This window comes from Mesoplodon bidens (assembly GCF_964165515.1).
Source record: "Mesoplodon bidens genome assembly, chromosome: 6".
In the NCBI taxonomy this organism is placed as follows: Eukaryota; Metazoa; Chordata; class Mammalia; order Artiodactyla; family Ziphiidae; genus Mesoplodon; species Mesoplodon bidens.
The window spans coordinates 1374933-1393416 of record NC_138162.1 but is presented as its reverse complement, the minus strand read 5'-3'; the positions used below and the strand labels follow the sequence as shown (position 1 = coordinate 1393416).

General features: G+C 66.4%; 1 protein-coding gene across 1 annotated transcript in view; it reads right to left on the bottom strand.

The window, feature by feature from the left end:
• The window catches only part of NOTCH1 (notch receptor 1), a 47077-nt gene that overhangs the window by 13547 nt on the left and 15046 nt on the right, over positions 1–18484 (bottom strand). The window contains exons 3-18 of the mRNA XM_081236898.1: positions 13313–13575; positions 12438–12776; positions 10233–10355; positions 9470–9703; positions 8941–9096; positions 8612–8797; positions 8151–8264; positions 7291–7404; positions 6756–6989; positions 6570–6680; positions 5797–5989; positions 4024–4169; positions 3668–3781; positions 1873–1992; positions 1409–1561; positions 497–725 (exon numbers count right to left, since the gene is read on the bottom strand). Of these exons, the coding sequence (XP_081093024.1) occupies positions 497–725; positions 1409–1561; positions 1873–1992; positions 3668–3781; positions 4024–4169; positions 5797–5989; positions 6570–6680; positions 6756–6989; positions 7291–7404; positions 8151–8264; positions 8612–8797; positions 8941–9096; positions 9470–9703; positions 10233–10355; positions 12438–12776; positions 13313–13575 (2829 nt within the window). The remainder of the gene's footprint in view (positions 1–496; positions 726–1408; positions 1562–1872; positions 1993–3667; positions 3782–4023; positions 4170–5796; positions 5990–6569; positions 6681–6755; positions 6990–7290; positions 7405–8150; positions 8265–8611; positions 8798–8940; positions 9097–9469; positions 9704–10232; positions 10356–12437; positions 12777–13312; positions 13576–18484) is intronic.

Below are 18484 nucleotides of genomic sequence, written 5' to 3'. Positions count from 1 at the left end.
TTCCCACACCATGTCACACTTCCTTCCTTTGCCTTCTTATAACTCACGCTGAGAGGAGCTTCACTACACACGTGGTATATAGCGGTTAAGATAAAAAAAGGCAGAAACCAGAATTGCACAGACAACACGGGAGACAGTTATGTCAGAAACCAGGGATGAGCTTCAACACTGAGCTTGCTGGCAACCAAGGCAAATAAGGAAACAAGATGGGTTACAAGGTCCTTGGTCTGAAAGAAGGAGGAACACCAGTTCTTCAGGATAAACCACCAGGGTTCCTGCTTCTAAGTAACACGGGTCAATGGACAATAGCTCTTTTAGGAGGAACAGCATCTGAGTCAACCCGACTGGCACCGTGTGCCCACCAGGCAGACACCTGCTCGGTGTGCAGGTTGCCAGACGCTGCGTGGCCCTGCAGCCCATCTGCCTCCCCACGTCAGCCTAAGGCCCGGGACCGCCCTGCACAGTGCCCATACCGGTGGCCGTGGCCCCCACGCACCTCTCCGTGCAGTCAGGCGTGTTGTTCTCACAGTGGATCCCACTGAAGCCCGCGGGGCAGGTGCAGGTGTAACTGTCCACGCAGTCGGTGCAGTTGGCGCCATTGCGGCAGGGGTCGCTGGCGCACTCGTTGATGTCCTCCTCGCAGAAGGTGCCCTGGAAGCCGGGCAGGCAGTCGCAGAAGGCCGTGTTGATGCCGTCTGTGCAGGAGCCCCCGTTGTGGCACGGGTCTGGGAGGGGAAGGGAGGGCAGGCCTGATGGGCGGGCACCACCCCCGCTGCCAGGGCAACGGAAGCTGCGGGGACCCCGGCACTGCCCCCACGGTGTCCGGCCAGGAGCCCCTGACCCGGCAGGCTGCATCACGGGCTTGGGGTCTACGCCCCTCCACGTGTTCCCGGTCCCCAGGCCACAAGGGCGGGGAGAACGCCCGGGCTTAACAGTGACACCAAGCAAGGCTGCAGTCAGTCTTCCCTGCTCGCCAGTGACGCCAGATGAGATACTCGGCTTCTCCGGGCGCCAAGGTCACGTGAACCAGGGGTCTGAGAGCCCCGCTCCTCAGGGGGTCACGACAAGAATAAGAGCCACGATGGACCGGGGCGGGCAAGGCCCTGGGGGAGGAGCCCTGGAGTCTGGTGGGGAGATGCCAGGATGGGCTTGAAGACTGGCAACCTGGCTCCAGAGCCTCCGGAACCACGTGGGAACACCTCGCTGGCCAACAGCAGCCACCCCCCCAGCACTTCCTCCAGCCCCTGACCGGGCGCCCTCCTGGAGGGTCCAGCTGGCCAGCGCCAACCCTGCACCCGGGCGCTGCCCCGTCCACTCTCCCAGCCGACCCCGACGAGCTCCCTGCCCTGAGCCCCCTGGGGAGGCAGGTCTGAGCATCTCAGGTGGACGCAGCTGGGCGGCCACTCACTGGGCCGGCAGTCGTCGACGTCCGTCTCGCAGTTACGCCCTGTGTAGCCGGCCTGGCAGTGGCAGCGGTAGCCACCATTGGTGTTCTGGCAGGAGGCTCCTGCGCGGCACGGGCTCTTCACGCACTCGTTGATGTCAATCTCGCAGGTCTGCCCTGGGGGAGGGGGAGAGGGAGCTGTTGGGTCAGCCCCCTCCCCACAGGACTCTCCCCTGCCCCCCAGAGGCGGGGCCTCCGCAGCCACGGGATGGTCCTCTGGGGGCGTCCCGGGAAGGAGGGGCTCCCCGACTTGCTGTCCCCCAAGGTGGGGCCGAGCAGGATGCAGACATCCAAGGCTGGGAGGGCTCTGCAGCCCACCGGCTCATCTCCAAGGACGGGGAGCTCACTACCTCTTGCTCTACAGACGCCCAAGCTCCCCCGAACTCCCACCCGCCCGGTCCCAGTGCCTCCGGGGCTCGCTGGCTCACCCTGCCAGCCCACTGGGCAGGCGCAGGAGAAGCTCTCGTAGTCCTTGGACTCCTTGCACTCGCCGCCGTTTCTGCAGGGGCCTGGGGCACATGGGGCCAGCACCACCTCGCACGTGGCTCCTGAGGGGAAGAGGCACAGGCGGGGAGCCCCGGCCCGGAGGGTTAACGCCCCGTGGCACCACCTGACAGAGACCACTGCGGCCACCGCCTGCGGGTGGTTCTACCACCAAAGCACATTTGGTTGCCCCGCAGGGGGGCATACGGTGTGGCACTGGAACCCCCGCGGGCGCCTGGCTGAGTCAGGACCCGAACACAAACCAGATGATCCCCTGCCCCGCAACAGGCTGTGGGGCACGGCCTGGGCCTCACCCCACTGCAAGTGCCAGCAGCAAGGGCTGGGCTGGGACCGATGCCCCCCACAACGTCACAGGGGCCTTGGACCTACTCCCAGCCTCATGCCCCCTCCTCACCTCCTGGTAGCAGAGGGCCCTGCACTGAGCCGGCGGCCTGGGAGCTAATTCAGGGGCTCCGTGTCAAGGGCAGCAAGTGCCCAACGCAGGAGGCCACTGAACCAAGGCTGCCTCGCTGCCGGGGACGTGCCAGCCTCAGCCCGAGCACGGGCTACTGATCAGGGGGGCAGCGGGTGCAGTGTCAGGACCCCTGGGACGGGGGTGGCAGTCTGGCTAGACCCCCGTGCACACTGGGTGACGTTTCCTCCCTGAAAGCCCTACACAGGGCTTCCTGTTTACAGCCCACGGGACTGAGTCCTGAGGCCGCGAGGAAGCGTTATCTTCCCCGTGGTCCATTATCTCCCCGGCCCTCGGGTGTGATTGTCCAGAGCCTTTCTTTCTATCGGTTTCCACGGCGACCCGGGCAGGCAGGAAATTCGCTAGAGTTTCCGACAATTGTGCAGAGGGAAGCAGGAAGCGGGCAGACGGGAAGCAGGTCAGCACAGGCCGGCTCCTCCCCGCCGGCCCTCCGGCCCCCGATGTCAACGTGTCCGAAAGGGACTCGGGTGCGCCCTGGGCGCGGAAGGCCCTGGGCGGCCACCAGGGGAGAGTTTCCTCACTGGGGCAAGAAAGAAAGTCCAGCTCCCCAGCTTTGGTCAAAGAAAACACTGCTCTGGCCATGGGCCACCCGATGTCATGAGAACCACAGCCATGGGCCCCACCCCGCCCGCCGGGGCCCTCTCAGGACCGCTGGGGGCCACAGCCACCCCCGGTGGCAGTACCCTCTGCCCACTTCCCGTGGGGCTGGTGGCCCTAGTCGTTGAGGACTTTTATTTTTTAACACGTGGCAAATCTCTTCTAAGGAGGGGACCATATCTCGCGATCCCCTTGGCCAGGCCAGTGGCAGAGGCTGAGACGCCCGGGGACATGTCTCCCGCCGCTCTCAGTGGGAACAGAGGGCTCCTTGTTTCCCCACACAAAGAGGGCCCGCCATCAAAGGAACCCCTCAGGCCCGGCCAGCGGCTGGGGAGGGCGGCCTGGCCCCCGGGGGCCCAAGCAGCATGGACGTTGGGCCGTGGAGGCCAACAGCCCAGGCCCAGCTCCCAGCTCTGCCACCAAGGGGGCCACCGCACCAGATAGAATACTCGAGACCTACTTATACTAAAACTTCCCCCCAGGCACCCGGTATTTTGTGGGCTCATCTGGCAATGACACCTGCAGGGCGAGGCCCTAACGTGGCCAGGCCCAAGTACAGGGCAGAGCCTGCGGGATGCCCGCTGAGCCCCGGAAGCCACCGCGTGCCCCTCAGGCACCGCTCCCCTGGGTGGCCCAGGCCCCGCCCTCACCTGCGTAGGGCAGGAGGCAGTTGCACTTGAACCCAGCCACGTCATCGATACACGTGCCCTGGTTCAGACACGGGTTGGACGCGCACTCGTTGATGTTGGTCTGGCAGTTGGGGCCTGGAGAGGGAGGGACAGCAGTCAGTGTGGCCGCCACCCTGGGTGCTGTGGCCAGGGCCCACCTGGTGCGGAGGAAGGGCCCTGCGCTGAGCCTGGGGCCTGGCGTCGACCCCAGCAGGTCTGTACCTGCCCCCCCACCCCAGGGAGGGAGCTGCCACGGGTCGCGGTGGCTGGACCTGTGTCCTGGCTCCGCGCTGCCGCCCTGGGGGTCCCGCTCTGCACCAGGAGCCGCGCCCACTCACCACTGAAGCCTTCCCGGCAGGCGCACACGTAGCCGCTGGTCATGTCCTTGCAGGAGCCGCCGTTGACGCAGGGGTTTGACTCACACTCGTTGTTGTTGATGTCACAGTTTGCCCCACTCCACCCGGGGTCACAGTCACACTTGTACCTGCAGAGGTGACCACACGGCAGCTCAGGTGTGGCCCAGGAGGGGAGGGGCCTAGGCTGGGGGCACTCCCCACTCTGCCACCTTCCTGTGATCTGAATGGACGGAGGCGCCGGTCCGCTCTGACCCTCGGAGTCTTTTTTTTTTTTTTTTTGCGGTACGCGGGCCTCTCACTGTTGTGGCCTCTCCCCTCGCAGAACACAGGCTCCAGACACGCAGGCTCAGCGGCCATGGCTCACGGGCCCAGCCGCTCCGCGGCACGTGGGATCTTCCCAGACCAGGGCACGAACCCGTGTCCCCTGCATCGGCAGGCGGACTCTCAACCACTGCGCCACCAGGGAAGCCCCCTCGGAGTCCTTTAAACACCTTTAAATAGCCCACCTTGCCCAAGAAGGTGGTGAGGATTTGTTAAACTAGATTGGGGACGGTGCCCAGTTCAGGGCAGTGGTCAGAAGGCCCTCCTCCATTCACTCCTGTGTGGCCCTGAACTGTGTGCTGCCCTCTCTGTGCCAAACAGGGGCATGGGGTCCCTGCCCATGTCAATGGCCCCATCTACACAGAGCAGTGCCGGGCACATAATGGGCGTCAGAAACTAAAAGTAAGCTTCTCTACACTCTAATATTGATGCCACATATGTAGGGGGTTTCCCACACCACGCAATCCTCCAGCTCTGGGGACACCAGCTGAGTATCCCACAGTTCATTTCTGGCACTAACTACCTGGGGTCAGCGCAGACCCCATTGATAGGGCTCGGTCCCACAAGACCGGCCCCGAGTCAGACACTCACCTGAAGTCCCAGGTTATCACCTGTACTTCTGAGCGAACAGCTATGAATCAGACCCTTCCTTGCTGCTAGAATGGCTCACAAACTCAGGAAAACAGTTTACTTACAAGATTAGTGGTCTATTATAAGAGGTGAAACTCAGGAACAGCCCAATGGAAGAGATGCACAGGGCCAGGTACAGGGCAGGGCTCCGAGCTGCTCCCGCCACCCCTGCGCCTGTTCACCGACACGGAAGCTCTCTGAACTCCTGCACTTTGCATTTTTATGGAGGGGTCCTCACATAGGCGTGACCAACTTAGATCACTGGCTGTTGGCGATTAACTCACCCTGCAGCCCCTCTCCCCTCCTTGGAGGTCAGGGTGGGGCTCAAAGATCCAACCCCCCTGACACGGTTCCCCGGCACCCAGCCTCATCCTCAGGTGTGCTTAAAAGGGGCTTTGACAAATAACCAAAGCTACTCCTTCCACTTGTCTAGATCTGAGTGATTTCAGGAACCAGGACAAAGACCAGAACATCATCTCATCATGCCGTGATGCCACAGAAACCCTGCCTGCGGCCACGGCACAAATGTGTTTCCCGAGCGCACACTGTGGCCCGTGAGACGACAGAGCCCAGGGCAGCGCTGGGCACAGGCCAGGAGCTGAGCGAGTGCCCAACGGCACATTTCAGGCCACCAACGGCAGATCCGTTCTTGAGGGGCACCCATCCACTCAGCCCAGGGCCCACCGCTGGCCAGTCCAGGGCTTCACGACTGCCCCTCCCTGGCCCGCCAGCCGCCGGCCCCCGAGCAGGCCGCCTCCCTGCGGCAGAGCTCCCGAGGATGCAGAGTGCGGGGCGGCCCCGTACCCGTTGAGGCTGTCCCGGCAGGCCCCGTGGATGCAGGGGTTGCTGCTGCACTCGTTGACCTCGGACAGGCAGGTGGGGTCGTGGTAGCCCTCGGGGCAGCGGCAGGTGAAGCCGTTGATGCCGTCCTCGCAGGTGCCGCCATTGTGACAGGGGTTGTCCGCGCACTCATCGATGTTGATGTGGCACATGCTCCCTGCGGGCGGTGGGACGGGGTGGCGGCTCAGACACTCACGCCCACCGCCCCAGGAGGGAGAGTGGGAGGGGACTCGGTGAGTGGGTCCCAGCCCTCGGGGCCTCTGTCTCCCCCTCCGTGAAAGCCCCTCCCCAGGTCCTTCCGAGACGCAGGCTCCCACCCACACAAACTCCCCTCCCCGGGCCCAGGGGCCGAGCTGGCTGGTGAGGGCTGAGGCTCAGGAGGCCCCGGACACCCTCAGGGCAGAGGGCCATGGAGAGAAGCACGTGTGCCAGGAGCTTGGCTCTGCTCTGGGCCTGCTGGGCCGGCTGTGACCAGGAACGAGAGCCTCAGGGATGCCCGTCCAGTGCCGGCCGAAGCCCCGACCCTTCTGTGGTCTCTGCCACCGTTGCCAAAGCTGGTGGTCTGACAGCTGGGCCCTGGGCGGTGGGCGGCCTACACCATCCTGCCCCCACGGTCCCCAGACCTGGCCCATCCCGGAGACCCTGAGGTGTGAGCACAGCCTGGGCCGCCGAGGCGAGGCCGTGACGAGGGCCGGGGGGACAGAGCCCTGCGGGTCCCCGAGCCCCGGGCGGCTCACCGGTGTAGCCCGGCTCACACACACACTCGTAGCCGTCAATCTTGTCCAGACACGTGCCCGAGTCACAGGGGTTGCTGGCACAGTCGTCCAGGTTGATCTCACAGTTGGGTCCTGGCGGTGGGAGACAAGAGGTGGTCAGTGCCCGCCCCCGTCCCCAGCCCCCCAGTCACAGCCCCGGCCAGGCACCTGTGGTCCCCTTGAGGCAGAAGCAGAGGTAGGCATTGTCGCGGTCCTGGCAGGTGCCCCCATGGCGGCAGGGCTGGCTGTGGCATTCGTTGATGTTGGTCTCGCAGTGGTGGCCCGTGTAGCCCGGCTGGCACAGGCAGGTGAAGGTGGCAACGCCGTCCTTGCAGGACCCGTAGTGGCAGGGGTCGGGGTCGCACTCGTCAATGTCCACCTCACAGTGGGGCCCTGTGTAGCCTGCAGGGCGGGGGCTGAGAGGCTAAGTGGGGCTGCTCCCAGGGCACGCGGCCGTCCCATCCCAGGACGCCACCAACCAACCCAGGGTTACTTGTGCTCCTGCCGGGGGAGACTGGGAATGTCTGGGGACGTCCCCCACTGCCCGGGTCAAAGCCTCACCTTGCTCTTGGCCCCTGGACCAGAGGCCCCAGAATGAGGGGTCACTTTCCCAGCCTCAGCTCTCGGCTGCTCCCCCTCCCTGGACCCTACACGCCGGCTTTCCCTCCCCCCGGCTCAGCCTGGCCGTCGGGCGGCCCCGCACCTTCTGTGCACACGCAGGTGTAGGTGTTGGGCCCGTCCAGGCACTTGGCGCCATTCCTGCAGGGCGTGCTTGCACACTCGTCCACGTCGTACTGGCACAGGTGCCCGGTGAAGCCTGCAGCCGGGGAGAGGGACGGCGGTCAGACACGATGGGTGCAGCGGCCCCACGGCCAGCCAAGGGCAGGGAATGCCTGGGAGGGCCCCTTGAGAGTGCTTTGGCCGGGGCTGGGCCAGCCCCCCATTCTCTTCTCGGCCCCTTTCAGCTCCCGCCTTTCGGGTCACACGCCTTCCCGCTCCCTCATACGGGGGCCTCTGCCCCAGACTGACTCCGGTTGCTATGGCTACAGCCTCGTCGGGCTGAGAATCGGGTTCCCGGCTCGGTGTCTGGAACAGCTGATTTGCATCTCGGGAGATCCAAGGCTCTTACCCACAACACATCCCCGGGCCCGGCGTCCCCCAGCCCCCAGCCCCCAGCCCTCCCCTGGGACAGACTAGGGCCCCCAAAGGCTCCTTAGGCCCTCCTGGGCATCATGTCCACTTCAGGTTGGCAGAGACGGGCAGCCAGGGCAGGCTAGACCTCCTCCCGTCGAGGTCCCTCGGGGTCGGCGAGCACACTGCTGCTCCCAGGGACCCGCCAGCAGGAAGGAGGGTCTCTGGGTCCCGGGCTCCCCAGCGAGGTCGGGGGCCAGGCCCCCCTGCCCAACCCAGCCTTGCCCATTGGGGGAAGCCTGAAAATACCCCCACCCACTCCCGAGGTGAAAGTCGGCAGTCTCCCACCCAGCCCCTGGGGGACCCAACCCGGCAGCCCTCAGGGACGGCAGGGCACTCCTGCGCGGGGGGCACGGCGGTGGCCGGCCTCACCTGTGGGACACTCGCACATGAACTCGTTGATCTTGTCCAGGCAGCGGCCATTCTGGAGGCAGGGGCTGCTGGCACACTCGTCCGTGTTCACTTCGCAGTGCACGCCCTCGTAGCCTGGGGGGAGGGGGTGGTCAAGGGGTGCAGGGGACCGTGACCCACCTCGGCGGCCCTCACCACAGCTGAGGGCTCGGGATGCACAAAGGAACACCCTGCCCCCTCCGCACCTGCTCCCCGGGGCTGACCCAGCTGCCCAGCTCTGGCCTGCTCTCTGTTGTGCCCCACGGGCCTGGCTTGGTCTCCCCAGATACCCGCCGGGGCCGTGGCCTGGGTGGGCACGGAGGCCGGCGGCAGAGCAGATGCGGCCGGGGTGCTCCCTGGGGTCCATCGGCCTTGACGCAGCTTCCCAACCCCCGCCTGTCAGGCGGTGCCCCTGATGGTCAGGCGGGAGGCCGGCCGCATACCGGGCATGCAGATGCACTGGAACTCCCCAATCTGGTCCAGGCAGGTGGCGTCGTTCTGACATGGGTTCGACACACACTCGTTGACGTCGATCTCGCAGCGCGGGCCGGTGTAGCCCTGCAGACACTGGCACTCGAAGGAGCCCAGCGTGTTGATGCACTTGCCCGCGTGCTCACAGGGGTTGGCGCCTGGAGGGGGGCGGGCACGGCGTGGTGAGGGGCTGCTCTGGGAGCTCTGGCCTCCACAACACTCTGGGGTGTGCCCGCCTCCCCCATCAGGCTATTTCCGCCAGGCTCCCCAGCGCCCTGGCTGCCCCCTCAGCTGCCCGTACCCAGCGAGCACTCGTCCACATCCTGGCTGCAGGCCGGCCCCGTGTAGCCCGAGGGGCAGGTGCAGATGGCCTTGCCGTTGACGGGGTTGGTGTCACAGTTGGAGCCCTCATTGCAGGGGTTGCTGATGCAGGCGTCATTGAGGTGGCACAGCAGACCTGGATACGGGGCGGCAGTGGTCAGCCGAGGCACTTCCCCCTGGCCTGGGGACAGGGGCTGCCCACAGCCGGGGTCCACCCCTGCCTGGCTACCCAGGGAGGCCCCCCCAACACCGTGCCACAGCTAATGACCCTGTGGAGCGTCCCACGATGCCCGAGTCACTCCGGGAGGTTCGCCGCCAGCAGCCTGATGGCAGGCAACGCCCCAGCCCCACCAGCCCCTTCACCCCAGAAAGGCCCCTTTTGGGGTCACCCTCACAGGCCCCGCAAAGCTGCAGCCCGTGTGTCTGCACAAGGCCACGCACGCGAGCCCTGACCCGAGGGGGCCCACGGCCGGGCGGGGGCAACGAGAACCCACCGCATCGGCACTCACCCGTGCGCCCGTGGGGACACTCGCAGTAGAAGGAGGCCACGCGGTCATGGCAGGTGGCGCCGTGAAAGCAGGAGGCACTGGCACAGTCATCGATGTTCTCACTGCAGTCCTCGCCCGTCCAGCCGTTGACACACACGCAGTTGTAGCCGCCGTGGGCGTTGTGGCAGGTCCCGCCGTTCTGGCAGGCGTTAGGCATGAGCTGGCACTCGTCCACGTCCTCGGTGCAGTGCTGACCTGCGGGGGCCGGGACCGTCGGGCCGGGCGGCGCCTCCAGACCCTCGGCCACAGCCGAGACCCTCCCCCTCGGGGCGCAGGCCCCCTCCACCAGGAAGCCTTCCCTCATGACTCCTCCACCTGCCGCCAGCCTGAATCACTCCTTCCCCTGCACCCCTGGCGCCAGAGGGGGCTCTCATCTGACTGCTGTGCAGGCACAGGTGCACTGGGGTCCACACTCGTCTGTGGGCGGGGCCAGCGTGCTACCGGCCAGTGTCCCCGTGTCCTGCCCAGCAGCTGGGCTCAAACTGGGGACCTGATTCTGGCTCAGGGCTGCCCGGGGCCAGGCTGCAAATGGCCCGCACAGACCAGCTGATGCCACATCTGTGCTGGCTGCTGGGGCGGAGGCCTGAGAGCCCCGCGGCAGGGCAGCCCCAGGTCACTCCGGAATCCTTCCCGGCCTGGACCAGGTAATCAGGGCCCCTCTGGCCCACCACGTGCGTGTGCTCCAGCAGTGGTGGTGCCCACCCGGGCCTCCCCGTGCATGCACCTGTCCACTCCGGGGGGCAGCGGCAGTTGTAAGTGTTCACGCCGTCCACACAGGCGCCTCCGTTCTTGCAGTTGTTTCCTGGACAGTCGTCAATGTTTGCCTCGCAGTTCTGGCCGGTGAAGCCTGTGTGGCAGGGGGGAGCCAGGGGCCCGGTCAAGCCTCCCCACAGGGCTGGGCAGCACACGTCCCGGCCCTCACCTTCCCTGCCACGCTCAACCTGGCCTCTGGCATCTTCCTGGCTGCACCCACGACTGCACCCTACTCTGGACAGAGAGCTGTCCCTCCATGGCCTACCCTGTGATGCCCGCTGCCTCACAAGCCTCGGGGTCCACGCCCCACCCTTCCCACTCCTGTGACCAGGACAGGTGACACATTCCTCTCTAAGGAATCATTTTGTAAAGAGCCAGCTGAACAGACAGGGACTCAGAGGATTACAGGGTTCTAGAGGCTCTGCTGTAAAAGACGTTCCGTGTAGTGGCTCCAGTAACTGGGCACTGCCTGCTGGCTCGCCCCATGCTGGGGGTTCTCTGCAACACCCCTGTGTGCGGCCACAGATACCCCACCTTGCAGGGGCTGCACTGGGCCTGGGCCCCCCCCCAAGCAGGGAACCGGAGTGGGGAGACAGTGGGACCCAGGTGGGCAGTCCTGGGGGGATGGCAGGTGTGGCCCTTGGCTTCCCAGGAACAGAGGCGCGGGCAGGGCCCACATCCTCCCCCAGCCTGGGCTCACCTCTGCAGCACCAACTCCGCGGCCAGCCAGTTAGCTATTAATCCATTCAACTCCCGCTGGTTCAATAATCAACCCAGAAAGGGGTGTCTGGCAATAGCCCAACCTGCAGCCAGTTATTGATTAATGCTGCTCCCGGGGTGCCTTGGGACTCCCCCTGCCCCTCCCTCTGAGGCCCCCGTACGGGAGCCCGGAGCCCTCGCTCCAGACCCCCTTGTATGCGGTGGGCTGGACGCACTGCTTCTCCCTGGCCTTGGAGGGTGAGTTCTAAAGCAGGATGGGTCTCACCTCACCCCCCGAGGTGGGCCCACACCTGCTCCAGGTGTGCAGCGTCCTCTGGCTGGCCCCCCACTCTGCCCACCTCCACAGCCCCGCTTGACCCACGTGGCCAGACACAAGGTCCCAGGCCTGGGGTCCCACAACCACCAAAAAGGCATTTGAACCCAGAACCGGGGGGCACGCGCCTGGCCCAGCCCCCTGTGGACAGCTGAGCAGCCCCGCCGGGCGGCCAGCAGCGCCGCGGCAGGCAGGCGGTGAGGGAAGCGCCACTGGCATGCAGGAAGTGCACGCGCCAGGCGTCTGCACGCAGAGGCGGCCGCTGCAGTGACAAGGCCCGGGGCTCATGGACGGTGGGAGAGCAAGCACTTCCTCTTTGCAGGGGCCGAGCTGGGCCGCGGCAGCGTGGGGGCTGGGGCGACCCTCGGCTCACCCCTGGGTCAGCCAGACCCTGGGCTCCCCTCCAGCACCCAAACCCCAGCCCCACCTCCTCACCCCGCCCCCCTCCTGGAACACCCTTCCCTTCCTCGTTCCTGCCTAACCGCCTAACCGCCAGCGCGCAGCTGACGGACGAGAGGTCTTCGAGCCGCTTTGTCGTTACTAGTATTTTTAGGTCACCAGCAGCAAAACTGACTCAAATGAAAACTACAGTAGCAAGTCTGGGACACACAACAGGGAGACTGGAGCTGCTGGGGGTGGGGGGCTGTGCCCGTCACTGTCGCCCCACCGGTGGGAGACCAGCGGGGCCAGGAGGAAGGGCCACCACTGGGGCAAGTGACGCATAAGCCCCAGCCTCACTGTCCCCACCTCGGGGAAACAGGGGAAGCCCAGGGGCCGCACGAGCAAGGGTGCTCCCTGCTGCCCTGGAGAGTTCTGTAACGTGCACGTGGTCCCAGGGCGCTCAAGATTCAGGGCTTCCTGAGTGGCCTGGAGAAGGCTGGCGGCAGGTGGGGAGCATCAGGGGTCACAGGCCCAGCTGTCTGGTCACAGCGGACCCATCCCCAGGCAGAAGTGGGTGGGCGGGTGCCTAATGGGCGGCCGCCATTCCAGCCCCGCCCCTACACCACACCCAAGTCTGCCTTCCAATCGCCCACGCTCCGTGGACGTCCACCCCCAGGCCCAGCCGGCCCTGCTCCAGCCCTGTGCTCCCTCCGCCCTGGGCACCCCCGGCCCTCCCACCAGGCAGGGGCCAGCAAGCGGTACCTGGAAGGCAGGCACACTCATGGGCGGTGTCCCCTGTGGGGCGGCAGGTGCCCCCATTCTGGCAGGGGGAGGGGCTGCAGGGTACGTAGGGCAGCTCGCAGTGGGGGCCGGTGTGGGTGGCACGGCAGGCGCAGCGGTAGGAGCCGACCTCATTGTGGCAGGTGCCACCGTGGTGGCAGAGCCCGGGGTTCTGGCCGCACTCGTTGACGTCCTGCCTGCAGGTGGGGCCGTGGAAGCCGGGTGGGCAGCCGCAGATGTACGAGGCCTCGAAGGGCAGGCACTGGCCACCGTTGGCACAGGGGTTGGAGGCGCAGGGGTCGGCCTGCTGGCATGTCTTCCCTGGCGGGGGAGGGGCGAAGGGGGTCAGCCGGCCTCCCTGCTCCCCGCGCCGGGCCGCCCCAAGAGCCGGGGGCGGCCTCCAGGCACCACGGAGGAGGTGCTAGCCGGGGATGGACCCCACGGCATCGGCTCCTGACACCTCAGGACCCCGACAGCTTAGGGGCTGAGTGACCATCGCAGGATGCACGGTGGCAGGCGCCCCTCCAGAGCCCGTGTTCTTAAACTCTGGTGCCTGCAGTGACGCCACGGCTCCTGCAGGGGGGCCTGCACTCCTGGCAGGAGGGAGGTGGGAGTCTCCCCTTTGCTCACAGAGGCAGGCAGGGGTGGGGCCCTCCAGAGCTGGAGAGGGGCGTGGGGACCCTCGGGGGGGGGTGGGGCTCTGCGCCACTTCTGGATCACGGACCCCAGCAGCCGAGCAAAGCCGTCCCCAGCCACACAGACAGGGCCGGCATCTGCTGTGCGGGCAGCTGGGGGAGGGCCGGGGCCTGCCCACCCCTCTCGAGGGCCACAGCCCCGTCTCCCGCCGGCGTCCTCACCTGACCAGCCCGGGGGGCAGAGGCACTTGTACTCGGTGAGAGTGAGCAGGTCACAGGTGCCGCCGTTGAGGCAGGGGCTGGCGAGGCAGGCATGGTCGCGGGGCGTCAGGCACAGCGGCCCCGAGAAGCCCAGGCGGCAGCGGCAGGCGTAGTCCACCAGCCCGTCGCGCTCCACCGTGTGGCACGTCCCGCCGTTCTTGCAGGGGGCGCTGAGGCAGGGGTTGGGCGCCTGGCATCGCTGGCCCGCAAAGGCTCCGCTGCAGCTGCGGCAGACACACCGGGGCAGTGAGTGCCCGCTCCCCAGCCAGCTGCCCACCACCAGCCCCGGCGTCAGTGGGGCCCCGCCCTGGGCAGCGGGCATAACCGGCTGCGGCCCCTCGAGGAGAGAGGGGAAGTTCTGGGACCAGAGGGGGTGGTGGTTGCCCATATCACCAGTGTGCCAAACGCCACTGAACTGTGCACTTTTAAGTGGTTAATTTTATATTAAGTGAATTTCATCTCCACAAAGAAAAGTGATGTTAATTGGAGAAACTAGAGACCAGAGTGTTCGATGGGTGCCGCGTAGGTTTCAGAACTCACGGGGGCATCCGTCTGCACCCTGGCAAGCCACCGAGAGGGGACCACATGGCAGACACGGCCGTTCTCTCCCGAGGGGAACGGCGGTCTGTAAAATCTTTAGTTTCGGGGGCCTGCCTGCTTTTTCTCCTCTTTAGCTTTTCGGTAATGAATGTACATTATTTGGTTAATAAAAGAGTTCACAGCTTGTTTTCTTTCAACATCGATAGGAGAGCAAACGTGGAAACGACTGCCAACACGACGTGGCCTGGCTTCCCATTTCCTTTGCGACGTGGAGTTCTTTGTCAGGGGTCTGATGTGCTGGGGACCGTGCTGGTCGGCACCCATCCCCACCCACATGTACCACCCAGACACGGCTTTTCCACTGTGCAGTCAAGGCTTCACGACAGAGGTCCACACAACGCCAGCCAGGAGCAGAGGCACCCGCTGCCCAGCTGGAGAAGCCGGGGTCCAGGAGGACCACTGCTCTGGCAAGCCGGCACGCTCCCCGGGCACTCACTGCCCAGGCTGTGACTGGAAGCAGGTGAGCCAGTGGGCGGCGGCCTGTCTCCCCTGCCCCCAGGCCTGGTGCCATGCATTCCCTGCAGGGAAGGGCTCAGCGCCTGCCATCCCCACCCCGGGGCCCCCCTCGGCCACCTGTCGCCTCGGCTTCTGGGGGCTGGGCCATCAACTGCACCCGCGAGGTCACCTCGCGGCCTTGCACTCGAGGAAAAATCTCAGGAAAGGCTCTGGGAGCAGCCAGGCATCACTCTTCCCAGCGGCAAAGCCTCTGAGGTGGAACACTCCTGGCCTGGCCCCCAGCCTGCAGCAGCCTGAGAAGGCGGCCCCAACGCTGGGCCCACAGCTCTGGGCACCTGTGGGCGGGGCCTCCTCCCACCTGGCGGGGCAGCAGGGGGTGCTGCCAGGAGCCTGGGGTTCCCTGGATGAAGAGAGGGCCCTCCTGAGCCCGGACCATCCATCCCACCTTCCAGAGCCCACCAGAACCCCCGCCCCCAACAAATGCCAACCCCCGACTCCCTCCCCACCTGCCTGTCCTGGGGGCTAAAATCAAAGCTGCACAGGCAAGAAGGGGAGGGGCGGCCCCTGGAGAGGCCCTTCCCCAGGGCTGGTGGTGGCAGTGGGGGGCGGCCGGGGTCTGTGCATTTCTCAGCAGCTGGGCTGCTCCCCTGTCCCCGTGGCCTGGGAGGCATCTGTCTCCCTGAAGCCTTTTATCTGTGGCTGTGGCTTGGGTAGGGCAGGCGGGGAGGACGCAAAATGGCCACTCCGGCCCACCATCTGTTGCCAGAAGCCAAAAGTCCCCAACCAACTGGCTTAAAGAAAACCAGCTGCCCTCTGGGAGGGGTCCAGGGGAGGTAACTCAGGCCTGAGCCAGCCCGCTCAGGAAGTGGGGGGTGGCTAGCTCCTCGCGAGGGACACAGACCCCAGCACGCGGCCCCCGTGCCGCTGGCGCCCTGGCACCTTGGCTCCTGCAAGGCCACACCCCAGAGCCTGGGGAAGGCGGGGTGACCCCCCCTGTGCGTGGATCCAGTTACAGGCCGCCTGGTCCCAGCGCCCTGGGGTGGGAGGGGAAGACCCAGGAGGCAGCACCCCCCCCACCTCTCAACGCCCCCCGTCGTCAGGCAGGCGGTGGGTGCTGCACAGAGGGTGCTAGGTCATCAAAGCGGGATGGGAGCCAGTCCTGTCCACGCCTCCCTCTCGCCTCTGGGCCCTGCCCCCATCCCGCCAACTCCAAGGGGAGGGAAGCCCACCCGCATGGGCAAGACGAGGCGGGCCTGCCCCACGGCTTTCAGGGGAATCCACACGAGGCTGCCCAGCACCGTCCTTCTTGTAGGCGAGGGCTGCATCACTGGTCCCGGGGCGGGGGGGCACCCTGGGGCCTGCCGCCACTAGAGCAGTCCCCTGCTCAGCAGTGTTCCCAAGTGGACCAGGAGGGCCCACTCGGACGCACAACCCTAGACCCTCCAGCCATGGGGCAGTGCGCCCCTGAACTAACCGCCCTCCGTCCCATCCTGAATGGGGAGCCTAACGTGGAGGACTGTGGGAGAATCCCCCTGGACCGGGAGCATCCAGGCCAGTGAGGTTGTATCATGCTGGGCCGGCAAGAGGGAAAACGCACCCAGTAAGTCAGGCGTCGGCAGCGCGGACAAAGGGCGGCTGGGGAGCAGGTGCGCCTGTGGCTGGGTACGCGGGCAGCAGCTGCTGCAGGCCCGGGCGCGGCGGCCGCCAACCCCAGTGGGCGGGGCAGGAGCCAGGGAGGCCCCTCTGTGGGGAAGGCGGCAGCTGAGGGGGCCCATTGTCCTCCCCACTCCCGCCCAGGCCTGGTGGACGCTGCCGTGAAGGCATGCTGCCCATCCGGGCTGGCTCCGGGGCTGGGCCTGGGCCTGGCCGCCGTCCACCAGCACCCCAGCCAGGGGACGGGCAGGGCCGGAGGGAGGGGCAGCCTCCGGGGGTGGGACTGCCGAGGCAGGTGCTTCATGGGGTGTGAGGTACGCCCAGGGTCTGGCCGGGAGCCTCAGCTGGGAGGGAGGAAGCCCTGAGCCAGGCGGGCAGGGTCTGGGCCTGGGGCGGGGTGGGGGGTGGCGGAGCAGCTTTCAGCCAGTCCCGGAGGCCACTCCCCAGCGCCCCCCACCCCCACCCCCGAGTTCTGTCCCTGCTCTGGCCAGCCTCCAGCCACGCCCCCTCTGTCCCCTGGACCTGTCTGCACCTCTCTCTTACCCTGGCTGTAGTGCTGGGCTTCCTGGGGAGGCACCCACGGCACTGACCCGTCCCTAAGAAGGCGGAGGGTCCGTGAGGCTGCTCAGACACGGCCAGGGCCACCAGCACCAGCGAGCAAAGCCCCTCACGGCCATTCTGTCCTTGACACCTGTCCTGGCAGGTCAGTGTAAGTGCCTGGCGGGGACAGGTGCCTGGGCTTGGAGAGGGAAGTCACACCCAACACCTGCCGTGCGATTCCAGGCCAGGGGCCGTCCGGGGCCATGTGGAGAACCCGAGATGGGCGGGGGGCGGGGGGCGGCACGAGCCTCCTGCACACCGGATAGGAACCCCCCCTGGCACCCGGGGCCCACGACGGCTCCTCATTCCTTGCTCCCCTCCGGAAGGCGGTCACCCCGGCACCTGCTCCTCCGCTGGCCTTGTCTCCTACCCACACACGGCCTGGCCGCCTGGGCGGGGTGACCTGTCCTGGCCCCGCCTGGCCAGCGGCAGGTGAGTGACAGGTGGGGCTGAAGGCCCCAGGAGAAGGGCTGCAGAGGGGCTGGCTCCCCCTACAGCGGCTCCGCCCCCCCCCCCCCCCAGGAGGAGCACCAAATGGCTGCGGTCCCGCTGGCCTGGAGCTTTGTTCCCGCCTCAAAATTTCCACTGTGTCCGCTCGGCCCTCCCTGCCACACCCGCCAGCGCTGCTCCATAGAAATGCAACCCCAGAAAGAAGCATCCGGAGGCAGATGTTGCCTCGACCTTTCACCCTTTCACCCTTTCACCCGGGACTAATTCTAAATTGTGCTGTTTTCCTTTCTAAGTTAAGCAGGCCATCTGCTGCCCCCAGGGGACAGATGACAGCTCCCTCCTCCCCTCAGTTCCAAGGGGGAGGGACTCAGTCCTGAGGAGGGATTTACTCAGTTCTGCCCTCAGGGAGTTTCCGGTCCAGTGGGGCGGAGCCCGGGGTGAGCACGGGCCCTGCGCCCTGGCCGGGAGGGGGGCGGCGGGGGTCAGCGATGTGCTGCTGCCCTGCTTCCTTCTGCGGGAGGGACAGAGGTGCCCCAGGGAGGGGCTCCCCCAGTGGGTGGGTGAGACACAGTTCAGTCAAAGGGACTTTGGGGGCCCAGAGGGGCCTCCTCCCGCTCTGCCAGCCCCGGCTCTGCGGTGTGCCCCGTCTGCCCAGGCCTCGGTTTCCTGTGAGTGCGGGGAGGGGTCGAGGGGACCGCGTGGGCTCACAGAAGGCCCCACGCAGAGGCAACCTGGCCACGTGGACAGAGGAGACACTCGCTCTAGCCAGCGCTGCTGGATTTGATCTGCACGCAATTCACCGATGCGTCCCTGGGAACATGTTCGCTGCACCAGGGGAGGTGCACCTGTTTAAGGAAAGCCGTGAGGGACACAAGGGCTCCCCAGGCACAGAGGGCCCCGGCCCACCCCACACTGCCTGGGGCCAGGACGTGCAGGATGAGCTTGTAACCCCAGCCGGAGGCCACATCTGCAGGGCCCGGAGCCTGCACCCCAAAGGTGGGCAGGGGCCGCACCACCCAACACAGAAAGGGACAGCTCTGCAGGTCCCTGGGCCCTGGCCCCCCGACCAGGCAGCCTGCAACCCGAGCCCCAGGGGGAAGGAGCCCCTGGCTGATTGCAGCCGTCCTGTTCTCACCTGGCTCCACCTGTCCCCGGAGTAGCAGGGAAGGCAGACTCCCCCTGCCCGCCCCTGGGACAGCCCCTCCACCAGCATCCGTTCCAGCCCATCTTCCCGCCACCTCCTTAGTCCAGAGTTTCCTCTGGCCACAGAGGGCAGCGTGGTTGCTCACAAGCAACAAAGTGGGGTGGTTACCCTTCCCAAACACCCGCCCCTAAGCTGGGGGCCACCAAGCTGCCTGCTCCCAGGGAGGCCGA